Source organism: Diprion similis, chromosome 10 (genome assembly GCF_021155765.1).
Source record: "Diprion similis isolate iyDipSimi1 chromosome 10, iyDipSimi1.1, whole genome shotgun sequence".
Taxonomy (NCBI): Eukaryota; Metazoa; Arthropoda; class Insecta; order Hymenoptera; family Diprionidae; genus Diprion; species Diprion similis.
Window position 1 is genome coordinate 12,534,411 of NC_060114.1, and position 24,316 is coordinate 12,558,726.

A 24,316-nucleotide genomic window follows, 5' to 3' on the forward strand; every position below is an offset into this window, starting at 1 on the left:
TGAGAATTAAGGTTAACCCCTTTGAATTTTTTTCGCTCAATTATGGCCAATTTTCAAAAATGCTTCGAGCAAATAATTGTCCTGCTATTTCGGCGTAATTTTGAAAAGAAATTGATTTATTGTGGTCTCGAGTCATTACGATCAATGCTTCAAAAGGAACAGCCAAAAGAAGGGAAAACAGTGACCAAAATTGTGCCATATTTTCTCAGCTGCTGATTCTACAATGTTCTAGATGTCTTCTTTGCATTCCTAAAGGTGTGATTGGAAAACCGTCAGAATCAAATTCCGGGACCCTCGTCTCGACTTCACCATAAAATAAAAAACATTTGAACGCGTAAAAATGACAGGAAAGATAATAGAGAATTCGAATTATTAATGTGCTTTTGGTGATATAAGTTTGTTTTTATTCGGTGTATACAAATCAATGTAATCTTCGAACAGGGTAATCGTTAAATAATTAATATATTTTTTTCTCATCTTGAAATGTTGTACCCTGGATCATAATATAATGTGTTACTCCTGGGACAAGGACTCTGGTAGTCTTACACTTATAGTTACAGTGCCGCACATGGTACATTTTCTGCCAACAATTGATACAAATGCTAAGATTCCAGCATTACAGGATTGGCACTTACATCCGTATTTAAATATAATACTATAATCACCGGTATTCCAAGGCATACCAGCGATGTTTTTGAACAATTTTTTATAATCCCTTATCCAACCAATTATCAGTGTTAGCTCCGCGATTAGGTAATTGTTGTCACGCATTTCTCGTTCGAAATTCAGCATCGCAATTAATCGTCCTCTGTACTTGCTTCTCCCAAAATGTCATTGAATCCTCTTTCGTGACTCGGATCTCGACATACGGCATCTTGACGATCACAACTCAGCCCATATCCGCACGGGCAAAACATATCGTGGACTTCGGTGAGTTCAATCTGAGATCCATCCGGGTACATCAATGTAGTATTTAGAGTTATCGGACCATCCGGTCGACAAGCGTCGCCGTTATCTTGCATCGGCTTGCACTGCGGGATGCTGAATTTCTGTTTTCCTTAATGAACACACGTGCAATAATTCAGTACTACAATACATATTGCATGCTTATATGAGTGTATGTTATTAATTTGCACGTCAAACTCTTCATAAAAATCGTTTTTGTTATACGTGCATGAAGCGTGGGACTTTGCGTAGCAGTTTAGAAAGTGGCCAATTTCACCTCGGTTTTGTAAAGATAGGTTCGCGCATGCGCAGTCCAAGATTGCTCACTTTCGTCCCTAGGGAGAAAAGATTGACACCTAGCGTCCCGAAAAACTGCCGCGCAAAACCCGCTACTTTTCATTCACTTGTTATAAAAACTATCTTGTTTGACTCGTGCCAAAGGTTGGTAATCGCAACTCGTGTGATTGCCGCCCTTGCTTCGGTCAGGCGCAAACTTCACATTCGTTTGAATCGCCAACTTTCGTCCCGTGTCATGCAATATATTAATCAAGTTTCCGTACAATAGAACAGAGTTCTTTGTATTTGACACTTATTATTAAATTAAGATCTTTACAATTCAAAAGCTTCGCACATTTATTCATTCCATGTATCTGTGCTATGCGATAAGAATTGCGAAGGCCTTGAAATGAAATTATCATATTTATGCTTCTCGACGTTTTTAATTTGAAAATAATCTTTTACTGAAAGATTTTGGTGGATACTTAATATGTAAGTTGATCTTCAGTAACAATTTATTTCGAAACACATGTCTTCGTAAAAAATGATAAATTCCGGCCGTTACATTGTTTTACGTGGAATAGAAAAAATGGCGCGTCCTTCAATCGATTTAGGTGTTTCTCTTACAGTTCTAAAGTGTTACGTTACGACTGCCGATAATTAAGATGCTTAAAAGTACAGTGTGCGTCTTACCGATTGTACAACAATGTCTGGGCATACAGTCTGAGTTACTTTGGCACTGTATCCACCGCGGCCTGTCCATGACCCTGGCGTAACTTATTTCACAGATTCCGACAGCCACGATGAGCACAATAAAGGCCAAAGGTTGAGTCATAGTGTGGGGTACTAGTCCAAGTGCAATGTTACTGAAACATGGTCATTACCAACCGTCATAAGAAAGTTGTCTAAATAAGAATTACGCCTTTTTATGAACGTGATTGCGCACTTTGTGATGTACACGGTATATTCACATGATATACATTCTTAAACGTACTAAAAAGCAGATAATAATTACAGTCCACCAGCACTAATATGCCTACTTAAATATGTGTATAATATTTATCACTACATGATATAAATATTTACGTATATTTGACCAACGTTGTAATTAATGGGATTTACAATTCTCAGAACTCGACTTACGAATGATATTATTGTTTATAATGACCCAGATGATATTCAGAAGTTCATACGTACGGTTGAATATAGATTATGGATTACTTTTCCAAGAATGAAGTGTCGATAAAGTGCGTCTGCGACGATTATTTTTCTAACTTTTAAAAATGTTAAGGTTTCCCGGTATGGGAATCAAATATTAATAAATCAAATACAGCATCATAGCTGATTATTCTTTTCGAGAATATAAATTTCGGTTTGTTGATTTTATTTGTGTCTTCTGGGGAACGTAATTATCGATACTCACATAAACAAAGGAAAAAACAAATTAATTACATGACATTTTAAATCCAAAGCTGATTATAGTAAAATTTTTCTTCTTGATCGTTGGTCTCTGAGTTATCGGGTTTCTTAAGTGTTCTGCGAACACACAGGGAAAACAAAAATACATATTTCAACAAAACAGCTTGTCACAATGAAATGGACCGCGTATTTTTAGCTCGTGAATAATTTAATTCCTATTCTCGTATTAGTCTTATTTTCACAATACATCTATTGTGTATAATAAATATAGAAGAACAATGCTGCGTTATTTTACATGGATAGAAATTGATGAGGTCAGTTTTACATCCGGCAGTAAAGGCTAAATATTCAAATTAATATTTTGCAATTCAAGATTCTTATATTACGATAGTCGGTCCGGTAATAATTTCTATATTTTTTTTTTTCTCAATTTATTTCCTACTTATTATAGCTCGGCAAAGGATGAACAATAACCGAAAGCTGATTAACATTGCTGTATAATACCGCGGCATATGTAATACATTGAGATAATTGCTCTCTCTGTACCTACGTATAGCGTTAAGTATGTATATCTTCGCAAGGTGAAGGCCAAAATGCAAATCCGCTGGGAATGTTGTATTATTAAAATCTATAAGCTGACAAAAAACATGCCAGATGGGAATAACCCGAGGCTGATGGTAGTCTTCAGTAACGTCGTGCACACCTAAATTGGCACTTGTACATAATAGCGATATGTAAATACGTAACTGTATCCTGATGAGTTTTATGCTATTTCGTCCAACCTTATGCAGTCACGACGTTCGGTCAACTATTTTTTCGGAAAAGAAACGTTCAACTATTCTTTTATGATTACTCACATTAATACAGGTAAATATTTTCTCATTATATTCCTGACCGTATAAGAACACATTTTATGTTCAGATGAAATTATTCTATTACATGCACGCTGTACATGTTACAGTAGTTAGTAACACCTGACGTGAGTGATCGTCATTGGTTTCCCGGATATGCGATGCTGTCTTAAGTCCTAACTATTTATACTTATGATAACTATACACAACTACAAGGTGTTTCATTTCAATCAGCCCAGGCCGATTACTCTAGAAACTGAACAAGATACTGAGAAATGTTTTCTACAAAATATTTGGAGTTCGAAGGAAGATAGAAGACAAGAGTGTCAGATTTTTTCTAAGTGGAATAGCCAAGGTCATGTGAAGGTCAACTTGGTTTTTTTTTTTCAATGGAACAGTATATTTTTTACAGCCATCTGAAAGCCCATCAAATTTGCGTCAAAAAGTACTATATACGTACTTATAGCAACTAGACTCGACCGGTGATGAGATATAAGCCAGTCCAGTTGCTACGAAGCAAGATATCGATAACTCGCCTCGTCCGTGGAAATACTCTTCAAGTATTCTAGTACCGGAAGCCATCAGAATAATTATCTACGTGGAGTTTAGGAGATTGGATAAAGGGCAATTGGTTTATTGGTATCGTATTTAATTTACTTGTTAGCAAAAAATATTGCAAATTTGTTTTCTATTTTCCAACTTTAGTTCAAATCGTTAGTGTCTATTTATCAGTATCTTGTTCTTGTCGTTCATGCTTCTCAGGACATTGATACTTAAAAAACCAAGTTGACCTTCACTTGACCTAGGGTGTTCTACTTTAAACCCTAAATATTTTGTGGGAAAATTTTTTTCGTATCTTGCATAGTTTCAAAGGCAATGTAGTAGTGCAATGAAACTCCCTGTATACTACAGATTGCTTATCACGTTCGTTTTTCGCCCGAAAAAACTCCTCCGAATAAGCTAATTTACATGAATTACGTTATCATTCAATAATTATACTTGTCGCAATAGTTTAGATGTTGAAATTGAATATTATACCAACCGTGCAATTAATGTAAGGTTCACCTCAGCCAAAAACCGTGGTCAATTCTTCAGTCCTCAACGTCTGAATGTGGAAATGACAATAAAATAGTTCACTAAAGATAGAAATTTGACTGTGCACCTACTTGAAGAGTAACTATTGTCACTATAACGATTCTTGAAACTCAATTTAATTCCAACGTTCGATTAAACTTTTGTAAGATTTGAGGAACACTAACTTGGCAAATGCGCAAAGGCATGTGATTGTTGAATCTGACGAACAACTTGTTTTATACCGCGGTTCAAGTCTTCCCGCAAACGAGGAATGGCTACAGCTGTGTGCGTCTTAGTATCGCACGAGCACACTTATCCGCGGTACAAATAAACGACTACAATAAAGCATCAGATTTTATTACAGCCATCTAATGAGTCTTCCGCAGGGGATTCCAACTCGCAAGGGTAGGTGTACGTACACGGTAACCATACATGGATCCTTATTACATACGTGCAACCTGTAATTACTGTACGTACATAGCGTGATGATCCAGTAGAATATTATACCTATTATGTCCAACAGCGGTAGAGTGATTTCTGACAATTGATTGCTGGTGAATAATACGGGATTACTAATCGTATAAACAACTTGGTGGATTAATATGGCACAAACACTAGCAGAAGAATTGATACGCACGTACCTTTTTGCAATGAACTTTACCATTAAGCATTACAGAATCTTGACCTAACGATAGTACGACAATTGTTTATAAAAAAAGACCCGGAAATACTGGATTAATTTGTATACCTACTGTTGTGGAAATTGTTGTTCAACTCTAAATTTTTTAATGCATTATGCTACACTTTTCACAATTGCGCTTGCTCGGACTCTGCAGTCATTAAAAACGGATCGTGATATGAATTGTTTAGTAGACAAATTTGAAAAATCTTCGTGTATGCTGACTTGGAATCGGAAGTTTCTTGACTACGACTCCGCAGCTGGGACTGTAAAAATCAACTAAACGGACGAAAATTGATGGGCATAATACTAGAGGTATATCATCTACAGCATCATGGGTTCAGTAATTCTTGTTTAATAGCTAAAAAAATATATTCTTACTGATAAGTTAATAGGTGAAGAAACAACCAAACCATGTCAATCACATTCTTCTCGAACAGCTTACATGATGACATTCCACAAAGCTTTCGTTGAAAATATGTACACAATTTACACGACGCTTAGACATTAGGACTTCTGTCTGTTTGATATTAAGACTCGCATTCTAAGTAGAAGTTATTATTAGATTACAGCAGTAAGCTTCCACTACTTCGATTTAACTGATCAATTGAACGCAACTGAAATCGAAAAAGTCTCGATCAAATGTACAGATAAATCTAAAGCTTTTATTTGAAATTTTGTCAATATATCTAGTAGTGAGATTGTAAAATTACGTTATACCCTCATCGTGAGTGGCAAGCTTGTTACACCAACTTATCGTCTGTATGTTACAGTATCAAAACGATTGATAGAGCAAGTTTCATTTCGAAAAACTTTCACAATTATCAGGTACAAACAAGCAAATTTACCGACTAGGAACATATTGGATGATCGAATTTGTAATCGATATGAGTTTTCCAATTCACCGACAACAATCGTTATGTAGAGACTCGAAGCAATATTATCGGTAAATTGAAAATTCGACAGTGTTGTGCAAGGTATGAATGCAATTGCTCTAATGCGTAATGTGGATAACAAATGTCACTTTTTTTTATAAGTTCTTTGGTGTCTACTAAATTTCCATATTTAGAGATTTTAACGAAGTATGGAATGTGCCTAGCCCAATGGTGTTCATTTACGAGACATCATCTAATGTCTTGAATATGTTCATAAATCGCATATGTCTCAATTTTATTATAAGGCGCTTGCTATCCTCAGAGATTGACTATTGCTTGAAACATGAGCATTGGATGACAACCGCATAGCACTTTGATGGTAATCTTCTCGTTAGCTGGTATAAATATCGCAGAGCCTCGTGTAAGAACTATAGACGGGCCGATCTCTGCCTTGCCATTGACAATAATTAAAATGCTGCCTGTGCTCCTTGGTATCAAATTGTATATTGCCCTTCCAGGTGGTATCTGCAATATATTTCGATTAAACTCATATACTATATTGATATTACGCTACATTGAAATAAAATAATAAATCACTCACAGTAATCTTTGCGACTGCAAAATCAGGAACTGGAGGTCTGAATATTTCTGTACACTCATCTTCCCGTGATGGTTGAAACCTTTTGGCAGACGCTGGCTCACAGTTGTATGTCAACATATCTACTAACGTATTTACATCTTTTGGCTTTGGGGTCAATCCTGCTCTTACAACATTGTCTGAGCAAGCCATACACTCGATACAATCTAAATATACATGCAAAAAAATTTTTGTGTTCATTATTCCCATATCAGAGCCTAGAATGTGTATTTACCAAGCTGTAAATATTTCTGAATTTAGAAATAGATATTGAAAAACTTGAAGTATAGAAATTTGGAATGACTCGCTCAGTGATAAAATATCCAAATACTTACCACCCGAAAGATAAGCATGAGGTTCATTAGGTCCAAGAAATAAAGCCTCCCCAGGCTGCAGCGTTACCCAATTAAACAAGTAAACACCAAAGCATCCAACGTCTCCAGGAAACTCAGAATGTAATTTTTCTATCAAGCTACCATTGAGGGCTTGCCTACCTGATTCATCTGGAAGAAGACAATTTCATCTGTGAAATCATGGGTAGTAGTTTCAAGATTACTTCAACTCAAATACCCGAATACCAACCTAAGTGCGATAGTCTGTTAAGTAATTTTTTGAGTTGCAACGCAACAAATCCTGGATCACAGGTCATAATATTTTTGAAGCAGTTTTTAAGAGCTGCCCGAAGACCTACTTCATCTGAATTAATGAGTTCCAATATTTTTTCTTCTCCTACAACAGCTCGGAATTCCGGAACAGCCTTAAAGAACTGCTTGATTTCAGATATTGGACGAAATCCGCACAGAGCCTCAAACGGGGTAAGAGCGATCGCCAGTTCTGGCTTATGATTTGGATCTTTGTAAACACCGGGATTCAACTTGTGAAGCTTCTCAGCGTACTCCTAAAACCAGTTTTATTACTTTGTAGAAGTGAAATTTGCGTTTCAATGGTCCACATCGGTTGGAAATTAAGTTTTTACCTTGTTGGGATGAGCTTGGATTGACAGAGCCTTGTTAATCGACAAAACTTTTAATAAAAATGGTAGTTGAAGGCCAAACTTTTCCTCTACTCCATTCCCCAGTACATGTTTGTGCTCTTCGATATACTCGCCCAATGATTTGTTCCCCTCCTTCAAATATGATGGTCCATTGGGATGTGTACCCATCCAAAGCTCTGCGTAAGGCTTGCTTTCATCTAAAGAAAAATCTGGATTCGCTGCTTTGACCAAATTTGCTACAGTACTTTCGATGCCACGTTTCCCCCACTCGTACGACTGGACCGAACACTTCAATTCCATTTTGTCACGTGAGTTTCTAAAAATTGAGACAAAAGACATGACAAATTAATATAAAAGTAATATTATTAATAACTGCGATGATAATTACAAAATAATAGACAGGCGGGTGCTTGGAAAAGTTTTAAAAGTGTTAACAAGCACACGTCAACACTTGAGAATGACTACGTGGAACGAAAGATAAGCTAATAGAGTACAATTACCCAGTTGAATAAATACAAGATTAAATACGCGGCTGGTTTGGGAAAACAGAGGAAGAGAACTTCAGAGAACATGGAAAGAGATGTATTAATATTAGCCAAAGAGAAGAATGACCGTAATGTATGTGTATAAAGGTATTCCAGAGTAATACTTTAAAGTAAGAATGACCAAGTGATGAGTAGGGAAATAGTGTTGATTTTTTTGAAAGTACCACAGAATTAAAGCGGACGGAATTTTGAAGTTAAATTGCAGTTAACGTTTCACGCATACGCGATGCACTATAAGGAACCAGAAATCGTTTACATCGATATAATAACAGTAGTATTACCACCGGTGATAAGATAACATTCATAAACACATTACATCCTGAACATACGTAAGGTTAGAGATCGATTGACTCACAAACGTGTGCTTCGTTACATACGTTCGCAATCGATCACAACAGTGTTGTATTATTAACAATCTGTCCAAAGTGCAATATCGAATGACAGACGGACGGTCATACATATTTCCACATGACGACTTGCATGTGATTGGATGTATTTAGTTAATTTACAGACGTTTCAATAAGAAGCAGGTTCATTTAGCATCTAGTTGCCGGAATTCGTGGTTGTAAAGTTAACATCTCGATGTAATTTCACAAGATCACTGACCTGTGCTAGGTCAGTGCTGCGTACGCTGATTAAAAACTGAGCTGATGGTAATTATAGAGCTGATTTACGCCGAAAGATAAAGGTGATAATGCGTTGCGAAAGCCGGAGAATATGTCAAAAAACGTTTCGATTCCCTGACCGCGGAACGCAGTCCGACGACCAACTCGCAACTACGGACACTGGGGCACACGCACGCAGGATTCCAGATGACGTATGCATGTATTTCTGTGTATGTATGTATATATGCCTGTAGCGAAGTACGCATACACGTTGATTCAACTCGCCTACGCTACGCCTCTACCTATAATACGTTAGCATAAATATATATATTGACTTTTATCCAGCGCTAAGTTTCAAGTTTTTGAAAAGCACGTCACACGCATGTATCGCGTCCCTTCACGTGTCGTGATGTCGTATGATAAGATCCTTTGACTGTTTATGATTTTGTTTCGGTGCCCCATCAGTTGAGTGGAGTTTTTCAAAATCAGTCAAACCTCATTGCTCGGAATTTGAATCGCGAATACTACTATATACATGAAATCGCTATGAATCTTCTTTTTTTTCAAGATTAAGAACAGTCCAACAAAGTCAGAATGTTAGTACTGTTCAATTTTGAAAATCTAGCTAAAATTTTCTACTTTTAAGATAAAACTGCTGGGAAATAAAGCGGATAGGGTGTATTTGCTAGATTTTACAAAGCATGTCAGTCATATGGTTGAATCTAGTTGGGGCACTGATGTATAAGTTGGGGGCGAGTTGAGTCAGGTTAAAGTTGGGTTAGCCTTATGAACTGGATGCGTATACCACTGGGAATTTCGAACAAAGAGGTTTAAGCGATACATACAGAAAGCATTGGTACTGATAACTTAGTATCAAATTTGCTACAACTATTTCATATTACATGCCATACTTCAGCCTGACTTTTAAAAAACCGACTACAACTCGACTCATCATCTGCTATAGAGGATCTGGGTATATATGTTTCATCTGCCACGTTTTGGAAACGCAACGCACGAAATGAAAGACTCGCGTGATTGGTCAATATTTGAAAATCAGCCAATCGGCAGCTTCTTTTAAACCTTTCATTTCCGAATGAGATCAGTGGGCACGAGTCATCCCTTACTAATGATGCGTGCGCACTTTTGTCGAGAGCCGACAGCTGAGCGGGAATATCAGGGAGAATCATCAGAGGAATGGTTTGAGAAAAAAGCGTTTTTCTAACCTCAACAATCCGAATTCAAATAAGCAGATACAAGATATCTGGGTTGTGGCAATTAAAATGAGTGAAAATATTCACGGAACATTTATTTCGGAAAAAGTATCAAAGATCAGATGGAAACCCGAGGATTTTGTTGAAGCAAAATCGTTTTTAACTGGAAGCTGGGATAATCCGGTAGGGTTAAGAGATAGGTTAGAAATCACACCGATCACCTTTTTATTATTCAGTATTTTCTTTTACACCAATTTAAAGTATTATTTACCTTCTTGGATACGATTTTCGATTTACAAATTTTCAATACTTATACGTATTTTTCTGCTGTTACTTTTTTTTTCATTTCTTGCAAATTAATTGCGACAGTCAAACAAACTGTAATAACGAAGACAAAGATACGGATTTTTTTATTCGATGTGGATATGTGCACGATAGAGTCACACGGTTAAGCTTAGGATTAATTTGCCCTTTTTTATACCATCGCCAAAATTGTCATGAACATCCATATTTTATTGCTATCCAAAATCACGACACATGTACGAGGTGTAATCTACACTGCTGGTGCGTATCATGTTCGCACGGTTCAAAACAGTGAAAATAAGGGTAAAACATGAATCCATCAGGGCGTATGATATTTTTAGCGTATATTGTGGGTTTTGGGTAATGTCAACAAGACTCATATGCTGTCACTCTGCCATGCAAATATCCATAATATTTAAAATTTTTCTTCATTCAGCTTTTATAATGTGATCAAATCACACAGGTGAACAACATAACATATTGGACATTCGACACAAACGAAGAAGACAACGAGTCTTATCCAGTGATAATATCATCCCATGCATTTCTCGGCGATGTTACAGAATTAAGGGTAATAAGTATAGATGAACATTACATTACGATAAGATATTTTAATATTATAAAAACAATTTAGTAAACTATATTCGGTACATCACCCAAAAAAAATGTGGTGTTACATTATTATTTGTTTTTATTTTCATAATTTTCTGTGTTCAAGTTCATCACTAAGGATCTGTTCGTGGCATCATCTTCTATTGGTACAGTACAATTGATACAAATTCAAGAGAATCCTTATGCACAATTCAAGGAACGGTTGTCATGGAATTTTTTACACAAATTTCCGTAAGAATTTTTTTTTCCCATTTATTCGATTCCCTTTGTTCAAGTATCTGAGAATCTGATATTTGATTGAATCTATTTATTAGATTCTAAACATTAAGTTGAACAATTTCAGAACAACAGATTACGCTTCATGTACAGCCATCTCAACTTTCGAGCAGGATATAGTCACAGTTGGAGAGGATGGTACGATCAACTTGTTAACAGCCAATCAAAAAATTCCAGTCAGAACAATTGGTAAGTAAACAGAAGTGGAAAAGGAATGTACAAGCTAAAATAATTACCAATGAAAATGCGTGTATTCATTTACTTGCCAAAATAATATCTAACTTGCAAAATTTTTGGCTACTTTTTTTTCTTAGAAAATTCAGATAGCTGTTCCCTGCACTGTGTTGATTTTCTGAGGCACAGTGAAGTTTTGACAGGAAATTTAGTGGGGCACATGAAAGTATGGGATTTAAGAAATAATCAAGATGTTCCCTCTACGACTTTCATGCTCTCTGCACATACCAAGGTAAGATTTAAAATTTTTTTTCACTAGTCGAAGTGGCAACTGATTTCATAACTCGAAATTTGTTCTATTTATTTTCTCAGACCGAAGCCACGAGTTTAGCACATCATCCTACACAGAGGCACATTGTAGTCGCTGGTGGTGGTGACGGTAGCCTGACAGTATGGGATTTGAGGCATAACACATATCCGATTTCTCAATTAAATGCCCATTCCAGCTCGGTCAACGAAATAACATTTCATCCAGACAGACCGGAAAATTTGTTTTCATGTTCGTCAAGTGGACAGCTATGGCACTGGAACAATGCTCAGAACACCAAATTGAAATTAGGTGATTGTATATAGCGTGCGAATTCGCAATTTTGCTGTTATTATAATTTGTTCTACTTTTAAGATTGGATTGTTTGTGATAACGAAATCAGTGTAATTTCTTTTTAATTCCGATTAATATGTAAAATTATGTTACAGATTCGGGGGACACGCATTGGCTCAATACAATCAGTACAAAAGGAAAAGTGAATGTAACGTCACTGTGTGCAACGCTCCACAAGCCAATAAATACAATCGATGTTGACAGATCCACATTACTCTTTGGGTGCGACAACGAAGCTATGTATGTCATCAAAAATATCACAGTGTAAATAACTGTGCATTTATGGTATACTTGTACAATATTGTATCTTATTTCATAATAACTGTGATTTAACGCTCCCCTCTGTATTTGTAATAAAATAAATACCAGTTTTTCAACATCACATTAATTATAACTATTATAGCACGCATATCCCTTTGTATTAAAATTTAATTGATAAATTATGTGGTTCACCTAGAATAGTATGATTGCGTCCCTCTGTACGTGCTGCTCGTACAATACATATACTATATCACACCAGCTGAAAATCTCAAATTTCTCGAATTCGGGCCAGGTTAAGCAAGGAATGTAAGCATCGCGTGGCCTCCAGTATTTTGTTGAATTCCTCTGCATTTACTTGTATTCTGTTCTTTTTGTGTCGAGTTTGTCAAGTCACATTTTCTCGCGAGAGCATCTCAATGCCCATTATTACTTCAGGTTGGATTTCCACGGGCATGAAATTAACTCGGTAGCACCACACCGTCGGCGGCAGAAAATCGCTCGTGAAAATGCGTGCCGATCACATTGACGCAACGACAAAATGCTGCATGTCGGACAATTGAGGCGAACTATGCGATAGAGTGAGTGATTCTGACTTGCGTTTTCGTGCTCGGAAATGAAAAATCTCGTATTGTTAATTGAAAGTCTGAACAAACGAAGAAAATGAAGAAGCGAGTAGGAAATCGAATGGAAAGGTAGCAGTTTTTCGGGGTGAAAAAACAATCTAATTCACTCGCGCTATTCCAATTTCAAACGTTTATTACCGCATGGGACATATTGAAAATCTTGCAGTGTGTTCAGGGCCACTCTTCTGAGCAGAAAATGATATTGAAAAAGATATCTATGCGTAATTCGTTTCGATTCGTTACCTGTATGACTATTCAGAATAATAAGAGTAAATCAGGTTATTTTCTTATATTTCGAACAGCTACTCATAAAGGTAGATAAGCAAGCTCTATTAAGCAACGTATCAAGAGTTACAGCCAACAAACGAAACACGTATTTTCTCAATTTTTCTGCTGCTGGTCTTTGCGTCGTAATTTCACTGCTGTTGGTTCTACGCTTTTTTTGTTGTGTTTTCTGAGTTCCTGGGCGTCCAATTAATCTAGATAGGGTCATACAAATCGATTCCGAGACGAAAAAGTCTCGGCTCCAAAAATGACCGAGAAAGTAAGGATGACCCCTTTGAAATTTTTTCGAAAATTTCGACGACTCTGAAAAGTGCTGCAATAAATTCTTTCAGGCACTGTTCCGAAAGAATTTTGCGAGAGTAATCGATTGAGCGCTGTCCGAATGCGCTGCGAGCAACAGATGAAAAGTTACAGCCAAAAAACGAGAGGCTCATTTACTCAAATTTCCTGCTGCTGGTCTTTGCGTCGTATTTTCTCTGCTGTTGGTCCTATGCTTTTTTTTGTTGTGTTTTCTGAGTTCCTGGGGGTCGAATTACTCTGAAAATGGTCATACAAATCGATTCAGAGACGAGAAAATTTCGGCTCCGAAAATGACCAAAAAAGTGAGGCTAACCTCTTTGGATTTTTGGTGTAAATTACGACGACATTGAAAAGTGCTGCGATTCTTTCTTTGAGGCACTACTCCGACGTAATTTTGCGGGAGGAATCGATTGAGCGCAGTCCCAATACGCTGCGAGCGATAGCTGAAAAGTTACGGCCGAAAAACTCATGATTTTCATCGGCGTTTCTCTGCTGCTGGTCCTACGCTCTTTTTGATGTGTTTTCTGAGTTCCTGGGGGTCGAATTACTCTGGAAATGGTCATACTAATCGATTCGAAGACGAAAAATTTTCCGCTCCAAAAATGACCAAAAAAGGAAGGCTAACCCCTATGGATTTTTTGCGAAAATTTTGACGATTCTGGAAAGTGCTGCAATAAAATTTGATAGGCACTATTCCGACGTAATTTTGCGAGAGAAATCGATTGAGCGCAGTCCCAATACGCTGCGAGCGATAGCTGAAAAGTTACGGCCGAAAAACTCATGATTTTCATCGGCGTTTCTCTGCTGCTGGTCCTACGCTCTTTTTGATGTGTTTTCTGAGTTCCTGGGGGTCGAATTACTCTAGAAACGGTCATACAAATCGATTTGGAGACGAGAAATTTTTCGCTCCCAAAATGACCAAAAACTAAGGCTAACCCCTTTAAATTTTTTGCGAAAATTTTGACGATTCTGGAAAGTGCTGCAATGAATTTTTATAGGCACTATTCCGACGTAATTTTGCGAGAGGAATCGATTGAGCGCAGTCCCAATACGCTGCGAGCGATAGCTGAAAAGTTACGGCCGAAAAACTCATGATTTTCATCGGCGTTTCTCTGCTGCTTTTCCTACGCTTTTTTCGATGTGTTTTTTGAGTTCCTGGGGGTCGAATTACTCTAGAAACGGTCATACAAATCGATTTGTAGACGAAAAATTTTCCGCTCCAAAAATGACCAAAAACTAAGGCAAACCCCTTTGGATTTTTGGCGAAAATTTTGACAATTCTGGAAAGTGCCAAAATAAATTTTTACAGGCACTATTCCGACGTAATTTTACGAGAGAAATCGATTGAGCGCAGTCCCAATACGCTGCGAGCGATAGCTGAAAAGTTACGGCCGAAAGACTCATGATTTTTATCGGCATTTCTCTGCTGCTGGTCCTACGCTCTTTTCGATGTGTTTTTTGAGTTCCTGGGGGTCGAATCACTCTAGAAATGGTCATACTAATCGATTTGAAGACGTAAAATTTTCCGCTCCAAAATTGACCAAAAAAGGAAGGCTAACCCCTTTGGATTTTTCGCGAAAATTTTGACGATTCTGGAAAGTGCTGCAATAAAATTTGATAGGCACTATTCCGACGTAATTTTGCGAGAGAAATCGATTGAGCGCAGTCCCAATACGCTGCGAGCGATAGCTGAAAAGTTACGGCCGAAAAACTCATGATTTTCATCGGCGTTTCTCTGCTGCTTTTCCTACGCTTTTTTCGATGTGTTTTTTGAGTTCCTGGGGGTCGAATTACTCTAGAAACGGTCATACGAATCGATTTGTAGACGTAAAATTTTCCGCTCCAAAATTGACCAAAAAAGGAAGGCTAACCCCTTTGGATTTTTCGCGAAAATTTTGACGATTCTGGAAAGTGCTGCAATAAAATTTGATAGGCACTATTCCGACGTAATTTTGCGAGAGAAATCGATTGAGCGCAGTCCCAATACGCTGCGAGCGATAGCTGAAAAGTTACGGCCGAAAAACTCATGATTTTCATCGGCGTTTCTCTGCTGCTGGTCCTACGCTTTTTTCGATGTGTTTTTCGAGTTTCTGGGGGTCGAATTACTCTAGAAACGGTCATACAAATCGATTTGTAGACGAGAAATTTTTCGCTCCCAAAATGACCAAAAACTAAGGCTAACCCCTTTGGATTTTTCGCGAAAATTTTGACGATTCTGGAAAGTGCTGCAATAAATTTTTACAGGCACTATTCCGACGTAATTTTACGAGAGAAATCGATTGAGCGCAGTCCCAATACGCTGCGAGCGATAGCTGAAAAGTTACGGCCGAAAAACTTATGATTTCCATCGGCGTTTCTCTGCTGCTGGTCCTACGCTCTTTTTGATGTGTTTTCTGAGTTCCTGGGGGTCGAATTACTCTGGAAACGGTCATACGAATCGATTTGGGTACGAGAAATTTTTCGCTTCCAAAATGACCAAAAACTAAGGCTAACCCCTTTGGATTTCTGGCGAAATCTTTGACGATTCTGGAAAGTGCTGCAATGAATTTTTATAGGCACTATTCCGACGTAATTTTGCGAGAGAAATCGATTGAGCGCAGTCCCAATACGCTGCGAGCGATAGCTGAAAAGTTACGGCCGAAAAACTCATGATTTTCATCGGCGTTTCTCTGCTGCTGGTCCTACGCTTTTTTCGATGTGTTTTTTGAGTTCCTGGGGGTCGAATTACTCTGGATATGGTTATACTAATCGATTTGAAGACGAAAAATTTTCCGCTTCAAAAATGACAAAAAAATGAAGGCTAACCCCTTTGGATTTTTTGCGAAAATTTTGACGATTCTGGAAAGTGCCAAAATAAATTTTTACAGGCACTATTCCGACGTAATTTTGCGAGAGAAATCGATTGAGCGCAGTCCCAATACGCTGCGAGCGATAGCTGAAAAGTTACGTTCGAAAAACTCATGATTTTCATCGGCGTTTCTCTGCTGCTGGTCCTACGCTCTTTTTGATGTGTTTTCTGAGTTCCTGGGGGTCGAATTACTCTAGAAGTGGTCATACTAATCGATTTGAAGACGAAAAATTTTCCGCTCTAAATTGACCAAAAAAGGAAGGCTAACCCCTTTGGATTTTTGGCGAAAATTTTGACGATTCTGGAAAGTGCTGCAATAAAATTTGATAGGCACTATTCCGACGTAATTTTGCGGGAGAAATCGATTGAGCGCAGTCCCAATACGCTGCGAGCGATAGCTGAAAAGTTACGGCCGAAAAACTCATGATTTTCATCGGCGTTTCTCTGCTGCTGGTCCTACGCTTTTTTCAATGTGTTTTTTGAGTTCCTGGGGGTCGAATTACTCTAGAAACGGTCATACAAATCGATTTGTAGACGAAAAATTTTCCGCTCCAAAAATGACCAAAAACTAAGGCTAACCCCTTTGGATTTTTGGCGAAAATTTTGACAATTCTGGAAAGTGCCAAAATAAATTTTTACAGGCACTATTCCGACGTAATTTTGCGAGAGAAATCGATTGAGCGCAGTCCCAATACGCTGCGAGCGATAGCTGAAAAGTTACGTTCGAAAAACTCATGATTTTCATCGGCGTTTCTCTGCTGCTGGTCCTACGCTCTTTTTGATGTGTTTTCTGAGTTCCTGGGGGTCGAATTACTCTAGAAGTGGTCATACTAATCGATTTGAAGACGAAAAATTTTCCGCTCTAAATTGACCAAAAAAGGAAGGCTAACCCCTTTGGATTTTTGGCGAAAATTTTGACGATTCTGGAAAGTGCTGCAATAAAATTTGATAGGCACTACTCCGACGTAATTTTGCGGGAGAAATCGATTGAGCGCAGTCCCAATACGCTGCGAGCGATAGCTGAAAAGTTACGGCCGAAAAACTCATGATTTTTATTGGCATTTCTCTGCTGCTGGTCCTACGCTCTTTTCGATGTGTTTTTTGAGTTCCTGGGGGTCGAATCACTCTAGGAATGGTCATACTAATCGATTTGAAGACGAAAAATTTTCCGCTCCAAAAATGACCAAAAAAGGAAGGCTAACCCCTTTGGATTTTTTGCAAAAATTTTGACGATTCTGGAAAGTGCTGCAATAAAATTTGATAGGCACTATTCCGACGTAATTTTGCGAGAGAAATCGATTGAGCGCAGTCCCAATACGCTGCGAGCGATAGCTGAAAAGTTACGGCCGAAAAACTCATGATTTTCATCGGCGTTTCTCTGCTGCTGGTCCTACGCTTCTTTCGATGTGTTTTTTGAGTTCCTGGGGGTCGAATTACTCTAGAAATGGTCATACTAATCGATTTGAAGACGAAAAATTTTCCGCTTCAAAAATGACCAAAAAATGAAGGCTAACCCCTATGGATTTTTTGCGAAAATTTTGACGATTCTGGAAAGTGCTGCAATAAAATTTGATAGGCACTATTCCGACGTAATTTTGCGAGAGAAATCGATTGAGCGCAGTCCCAATACGCTGCGAGCGATAGCTGAAAAGTTACGGCCGAAAAACTCACGATTTTCATCGGCGTTTCTCTGCTGCTAGTCCTACGCTCTTTTTGATGTGTTTTCTGAGTTCTTGGGGGTCGAATTACTCTAGAAACGGTCATACAAATCGATTTAGGGACGAGAAATTTTTCGCTCCCAAAATGACCAAAAACTAAGGCTAACCCCTTTGGATTTTTGGCGAAAATTTTGACGATTCTGGAAAGTGCTGCAATGAATTTTTATAGGCACTATTCCGACGTAATTTTGCGAGAGGAATCGATTGAGCGCAGTCCCAATACGCTGCGAGCGATAGCTGAAAAGTTACGGCCGAAAAACTCATGATTTTTATCGGCATTTCTCTGCTGCTGGTCCTACGCTCTTTTCGATGTGTTTTTTGAGTTCCTGGGGGTCGAATCACTCTAGGAATGGTCATACTAATCGATTTGAAGACGAAAAATTTTCCGCTCCAAAAATGACCAAAAAAGGAAGGCTAACCCCTTTGGATTTTTTGCGAAAATTTTGACGATTCTGGAAAGTGCTGCAATAAAATTTGATAGGCACTATTCCGACGTAATTTTGCGAGAGAAATCGATTGAGCGCAGTCCCAATACGCTGCGAGCGATAGCTGAAAAGTTACGGCCGAAAAACTCACGATTTTCATCAGCGTTTCTCTGCTGCTAGTCCTACGCTCTTTTTGATGTGTTTTCTGAGTTCCTGGGGGTCGAATTACTCTAGAAACGGTCATACAAATCGATTTGGGGACGAGAAATTTTTCGCTCCCAAAATGACCAAAAACTAAGGCTAACCCCTTTGGATTTTTGGCGAAAATTTTGACGATTCTGGAAAGTGCTGCAATGAATTTTTATAGGCACTATTCCGACGTAATTTTGCGAGAGGAATCGATTGAGCGCAGTCCCAATACGCTGCGAGCGATAGCTGAAAAGTTACGGCCGAAAAACTCATGATTTTTATCGGCATTTCTCTGCTGCTGGTCCTACGCTCTTTTCGATGTGTTTTTTGAGTTCCTGGGGGTCGAATCACTCTAGGAATGGTCATACTAATCGATCTGAAGACGAAAAATTTTCCGCTCCAAAAATGACCAAAAAAGGAAGGCTAACCCCTATGGATTTTTTGCGAAAATTTTGACGATTCTGGAAAGTGCTGCAATAAAATTTGATAGGCACTATTCCGACGTAATTTTGCGAGAGAAATCGATTGAGCGCAGTCCCAATACGCTGCGAGCGATAGCTGAAAAGTTACGGCCGAAAAACTCATGATTTTCATCGGCGTTTCTCTGCTGCTGGTCCTACGCTCTTTTTGATGTGTTTTCTGAGTTCCTGGGGGTCGAATTACTCTAGAAGTGGTCATACTAATCGATTTGAAGACGAAAAATTTTCCGCTCTAAATTGACCAAAAAAGGAAGGCTAACCCCTTTGGATTTTTGGCGAAAATTTTGACGATTCTGGAAAGTGCTGCAATAAAATTTGATAGGCACTATTCCGACGTAATTTTGCGGGAGAAATCGATTGAGCGCAGTCCCAATACGCTGCGAGCGATAGCTGAAAAGTTACGGCCGAAAAACTCATGATTTTCATCGGCGTTTCTCTGCTGCTGGTCCTACGCTTTTTTCAATGTGTTTTTTGAGTTCCTGGGGGTCGAATTACTCTAGAAACGGTCATACAAATCGATTTGTAGACGAAAAATTTTCCGCTCCAAAAATGACCAAAAACTAAGGCTAACCCCTTTGGATTTTTGGCGAAAATTTTGACAATTCTGGAAAGTGCCAAAATAAATTTTTACAGGCACTATTCCAACGTAATTTTGCGAGAGAAATCGATTGAGCGCAGTCCCAATACGCTGCGAGCGATAGCTGAAAAGTTACGTTCGAAAAACTCATGATTTTCATCGGCGTTTCTCTGCTGCTGGTCCTACGCTCTTTTTGATGTGTTTTCTGAGTTCCTGGGGGTCGAATTACTCTAGAAGTGGTCATACTAATCGATTTGAAGACGAAAAATTTTCCGCTCTAAATTGACCAAAAAAGGAAGGCTAACCCCTTTGGATTTTTGGCGAAAATTTTGACGATTCTGGAAAGTGCTGCAATAAAATTTGATAGGCACTACTCCGACGTAATTTTGCGGGAGAAATCGATTGAGCGCAGTCCCAATACGCTGCGAGCGATAGCTGAAAAGTTACGGCCGAAAAACTCATGATTTTTATTGGCATTTCTCTGCTGCTGGTCCTACGCTCTTTTCGATGTGTTTTTTGAGTTCCTGGGGGTCGAATCACTCTAGGAATGGTCATACTAATCGATTTGAAGACGAAAAATTTTCCGCTCCAAAAATGACCAAAAAAGGAAGGCTAACCCCTTTGGATTTTTTGCAAAAATTTTGACGATTCTGGAAAGTGCTGCAATAAAATTTGATAGGCACTATTCCGACGTAATTTTGCGAGAGAAATCGATTGAGCGCAGTCCCAATACGCTGCGAGCGATAGCTGAAAAGTTACGGCCGAAAAACTCATGATTTTCATCGGCGTTTCTCTGCTGCTGGTCCTACGCTTCTTTCGATGTGTTTTTTGAGTTCCTGGGGGTCGAATTACTCTAGAAATGGTCATACTAATCGATTTGAAGACGAAAAATTTTCCGCTTCAAAAATGACCAAAAAATGAAGGCTAACCCCTATGGATTTTTTGCGAAAATTTTGACGATTCTGGAAAGTGCTGCAATAAAATTTGATAGGCACTATTCCGACGTAATTTTGCGAGAGAAATCGATTGAGCGCAGTCCCAATACGCTGCGAGCGATAGCTGAAAAGTTACGGCCGAAAAACTCACGATTTTCATCGGCGTTTCTCTGCTGCTAGTCCTACGCTCTTTTTGATGTGTTTTCTGAGTTCTTGGGGGTCGAATTACTCTAGAAACGGTCATACAAATCGATTTAGGGACGAGAAATTTTTCGCTCCCAAAATGACCAAAAACTAAGGCTAACCCCTTTGGATTTTTGGCGAAAATTTTGACGATTCTGGAAAGTGCTGCAATGAATTTTTATAGGCACTATTCCGACGTAATTTTGCGAGAGGAATCGATTGAGCGCAGTCCCAATACGCTGCGAGCGATAGCTGAAAAGTTACGGCCGAAAAACTCATGATTTTTATCGGCATTTCTCTGCTGCTGGTCCTACGCTCTTTTCGATGTGTTTTTTGAGTTCCTGGGGGTCGAATCACTCTAGGAATGGTCATACTAATCGATTTGAAGACGAAAAATTTTCCGCTCCAAAAATGACCAAAAAAGGAAGGCTAACCCCTTTGGATTTTTTGCGAAAATTTTGACGATTCTGGAAAGTGCTGCAATAAAATTTGATAGGCACTATTCCGACGTAATTTTGCGAGAGAAATCGATTGAGCGCAGTCCCAATACGCTGCGAGCGATAGCTGAAAAGTTACGGCCGAAAAACTCACGATTTTCATCAGCGTTTCTCTGCTGCTAGTCCTACGCTCTTTTTGATGTGTTTTCTGAGTTCCTGGGGGTCGAATTACTCTAGAAACGGTCATACAAATCGATTTGGGGACGAGAAATTTTTCGCTCCCAAAATGACCAAAAACTAAGGCTAACCCCTTTGGATTTTTGGCGAAAATTTTGACGATTCTGGAAAGTGCTGCAATGAATTTTTATAGGCACTATTCCGACGTAATTTTGCGAGAGGAATCGATTGAGCGCAGTCCCAATACGCTGCGAGCGATAGCTGAAAAGTTACGGCCGAAAAACTCATGATTTTTATCGGCATTTCTCTGCTGCTGGTCCTACGCTCTTTTCGATGTGTTTTTTGAGTTCCTGGGGGTCGAATCACTCTAGGAATGGTCATACTAATCGATTTGAAGACGAAAAATTTTCCGCTCCAAAAATGACCAAAAAAGGAAGGCTAACCCCTATGGATTTTTTGCGAAAATTTTGACGATTCTGGAAAGTGCTGCAATAAAATTTGATAGGCACTATTCCGACGTAATTTTGCGAGAGAAATCGATTGAGCGCAGTCCCAATACGCTGCGAGCGATAGCTGAAAAGTTACGGCCGAAAAACTCATGATTTTCATCGGCGTTTCTCTGCTGCTGGTCCTACGCTTTTTTCGATGTGTTTTTTGAGTTCCTGGGGGTCGAATTACTCTAGAAATGGTCATACTAATCGATTTGAAGACGAAAAATTTTCCGCTTCAAAAATGACCAAAAAATGAAGGCTAACCCCTTTGGATTTTTGGCGAAAATTTTGACGATTCTGGAAAGTGCTGCAATAAAATTTGATAGGCACTATTCCGACGTAATTTTGCGGGAGAAATCGATTGAGCGCAGTCCCAATACGCTGCGAGCGATAGCTGAAAAGTTACGGCCGAAAAACTCATGATTTTCATCGGCGTTTCTCTGCTGCTGGTCCTACGCTTTTTTCAATGTGTTTTTTGAGTTCCTGGGGGTCGAATTACTCTAGAAACGGTCATACAAATCGATTTGTAGACGAAAAATTTTCCGCTCCAAAAATGACCAAAAACTAAGGCTAACCCCTTTGGATTTTTGGCGAAAATTTTGACAATTCTGGAAAGTGCCAAAATAAATTTTTACAGGCACTATTCCGACGTAATTTTGCGAGAGAAATCGATTGAGCGCAGTCCCAATACGCTGCGAGCGATAGCTGAAAAGTTACGTTCGAAAAACTCATGATTTTCATCGGCGTTTCTCTGCTGCTGGTCCTACGCTCTTTTTGATGTGTTTTCTGAGTTCCTGGGGGTCGAATTACTCTAGAAGTGGTCATACTAATCGATTTGAAGACGAAAAATTTTCCGCTCTAAATTGACCAAAAAAGGAAGGCTAACCCCTTTGGATTTTTGGCGAAAATTTTGACGATTCTGGAAAGTGCTGCAATAAAATTTGATAGGCACTACTCCGACGTAATTTTGCGGGAGAAATCGATTGAGCGCAGTCCCAATACGCTGCGAGCGATAGCTGAAAAGTTACGGCCGAAAAACTCATGATTTTTATTGGCATTTCTCTGCTGCTGGTCCTACGCTCTTTTCGATGTGTATTTTGAGTTCCTGGGGGTCGAATCACTCTAGGAATGGTCATACTAATCGATTTGAAGACGAAAAATTTTCCGCTCCAAAAATGACCAAAAAAGGAAGGCTAACCCCTTTGGATTTTTTGCAAAAATTTTGACGATTCTGGAAAGTGCTGCAATAAAATTTGATAGGCACTATTCCGACGTAATTTTGCGAGAGAAATCGATTGAGCGCAGTCCCAATACGCTGCGAGCGATAGCTGAAAAGTTACGGCCGAAAAACTCATGATTTTCATCGGCGTTTCTCTGCTGCTGGTCCTACGCTTCTTTCGATGTGTTTTTTGAGTTCCTGGGGGTCGAATTACTCTAGAAATGGTCATACTAATCGATTTGAAGACGAAAAATTTTCCGCTTCAAAAATGACCAAAAAATGAAGGCTAACCCCTATGGATTTTTTGCGAAAATTTTGACGATTCTGGAAAGTGCTGCAATAAAATTTGATAGGCACTATTCCGACGTAATTTTGCGAGAGAAATCGATTGAGCGCAGTCCCAATACGCTGCGAGCGATAGCTGAAAAGTTACGGCCGAAAAACTCACGATTTTCATCGGCGTTTCTCTGCTGCTAGTCCTACGCTCTTTTTGATGTGTTTTCTGAGTTCTTGGGGGTCGAATTACTCTAGAAACGGTCATACAAATCGATTTAGGGGCGAGAAATTTTTCGCTCCCAAAATGACCAAAAACTAAGGCTAACCCCTTTGGATTTTTGGCGAAAATTTTGACGATTCTGGAAAGTGCTGCAATGAATTTTTATAGGCACTATTCCGACGTAATTTTGCGAGAGGAATCGATTGAGCGCAGTCCCAATACGCTGCGAGCGATAGCTGAAAAGTTACGGCCGAAAAACTCATGATTTTTATCGGCATTTCTCTGCTGCTGGTCCTACGCTCTTTTCGATGTGTTTTTTGAGTTCCTGGGGGTCGAATCACTCTAGGAATGGTCATACTAATCGATTTGAAGACGAAAAATTTTCCGCTCCAAAAATGACCAAAAAAGGAAGGCTAACCCCTTTGGATTTTTTGCGAAAATTTTGACGATTCTGGAAAGTGCTGCAATAAAATTTGATAGGCACTATTCCGACGTAATTTTGCGAGAGAAATCGATTGAGCGCAGTCCCAATACGC

The 24,316-nt window shown here is 38.9% G+C and overlaps 3 protein-coding genes across 7 annotated transcripts; 1 reads left to right on the plus strand and 2 right to left on the minus strand.

Annotated features, from left to right (window-relative positions):
* Positions 1-384: 384 nt before the first annotated feature.
* Positions 385-5,200, minus strand: LOC124411549 (astakine-like). Of its 3 annotated transcripts, none has more exons than XM_046890735.1 (3): positions 4,751-5,200; positions 1,915-2,087; positions 385-1,057 (listed from the first exon to the last, which is right to left on the minus strand). In XM_046890735.1, exons 2-3 carry the CDS (start codon positions 2,054-2,056, stop codon positions 798-800), a joined length of 402 nt encoding a protein of 133 aa, XP_046746691.1. In that variant the 5' UTR covers positions 2,057-2,087; positions 4,751-5,200; the 3' UTR covers positions 385-797. The 3 variants fall into 3 exon arrangements, with proteins under 3 accessions (XP_046746691.1, XP_046746689.1, XP_046746690.1); XM_046890733.1 differs by lacking the exon at positions 4,751-5,200 and adding an exon at positions 4,534-4,691; XM_046890734.1 differs by lacking the exon at positions 4,751-5,200 and adding an exon at positions 2,419-2,507.
* A 164-nt stretch (positions 5,201-5,364) lies between these two features.
* LOC124411539 (mannose-6-phosphate isomerase) lies at positions 5,365-9,112 on the minus strand. 3 transcript variants are annotated; one of them, XM_046890717.1, is made up of 6 exons: positions 8,902-9,112; positions 7,733-8,066; positions 7,339-7,654; positions 7,092-7,259; positions 6,721-6,923; positions 5,365-6,644 (listed from the first exon to the last, which is right to left on the minus strand). In XM_046890717.1, the coding sequence occupies exons 2-6, from the start codon at positions 8,048-8,050 to the stop codon at positions 6,438-6,440; spliced, it is 1,212 nt and encodes a 403-aa protein (XP_046746673.1). In that variant the 5' UTR covers positions 8,051-8,066; positions 8,902-9,112; the 3' UTR covers positions 5,365-6,437. The 3 variants fall into 3 exon arrangements, with proteins under 3 accessions (XP_046746673.1, XP_046746675.1, XP_046746672.1); XM_046890719.1 differs by having other exon boundaries at positions 8,651-9,112; XM_046890716.1 differs by having other exon boundaries at positions 8,625-9,112.
* Positions 9,113-10,071: 959 nt separating this feature from the next.
* LOC124411333 (nucleoporin Nup43) lies at positions 10,072-12,509 on the plus strand. The gene is made up of 7 exons (XM_046890416.1): positions 10,072-10,294; positions 10,878-10,985; positions 11,133-11,257; positions 11,370-11,491; positions 11,617-11,768; positions 11,849-12,095; positions 12,233-12,509. The coding sequence occupies exons 1-7, from the start codon at positions 10,181-10,183 to the stop codon at positions 12,403-12,405; spliced, it is 1,041 nt and encodes a 346-aa protein (XP_046746372.1). The 5' UTR covers positions 10,072-10,180; the 3' UTR covers positions 12,406-12,509.
* Positions 12,510-24,316: the final 11,807 nt, after the last annotated feature.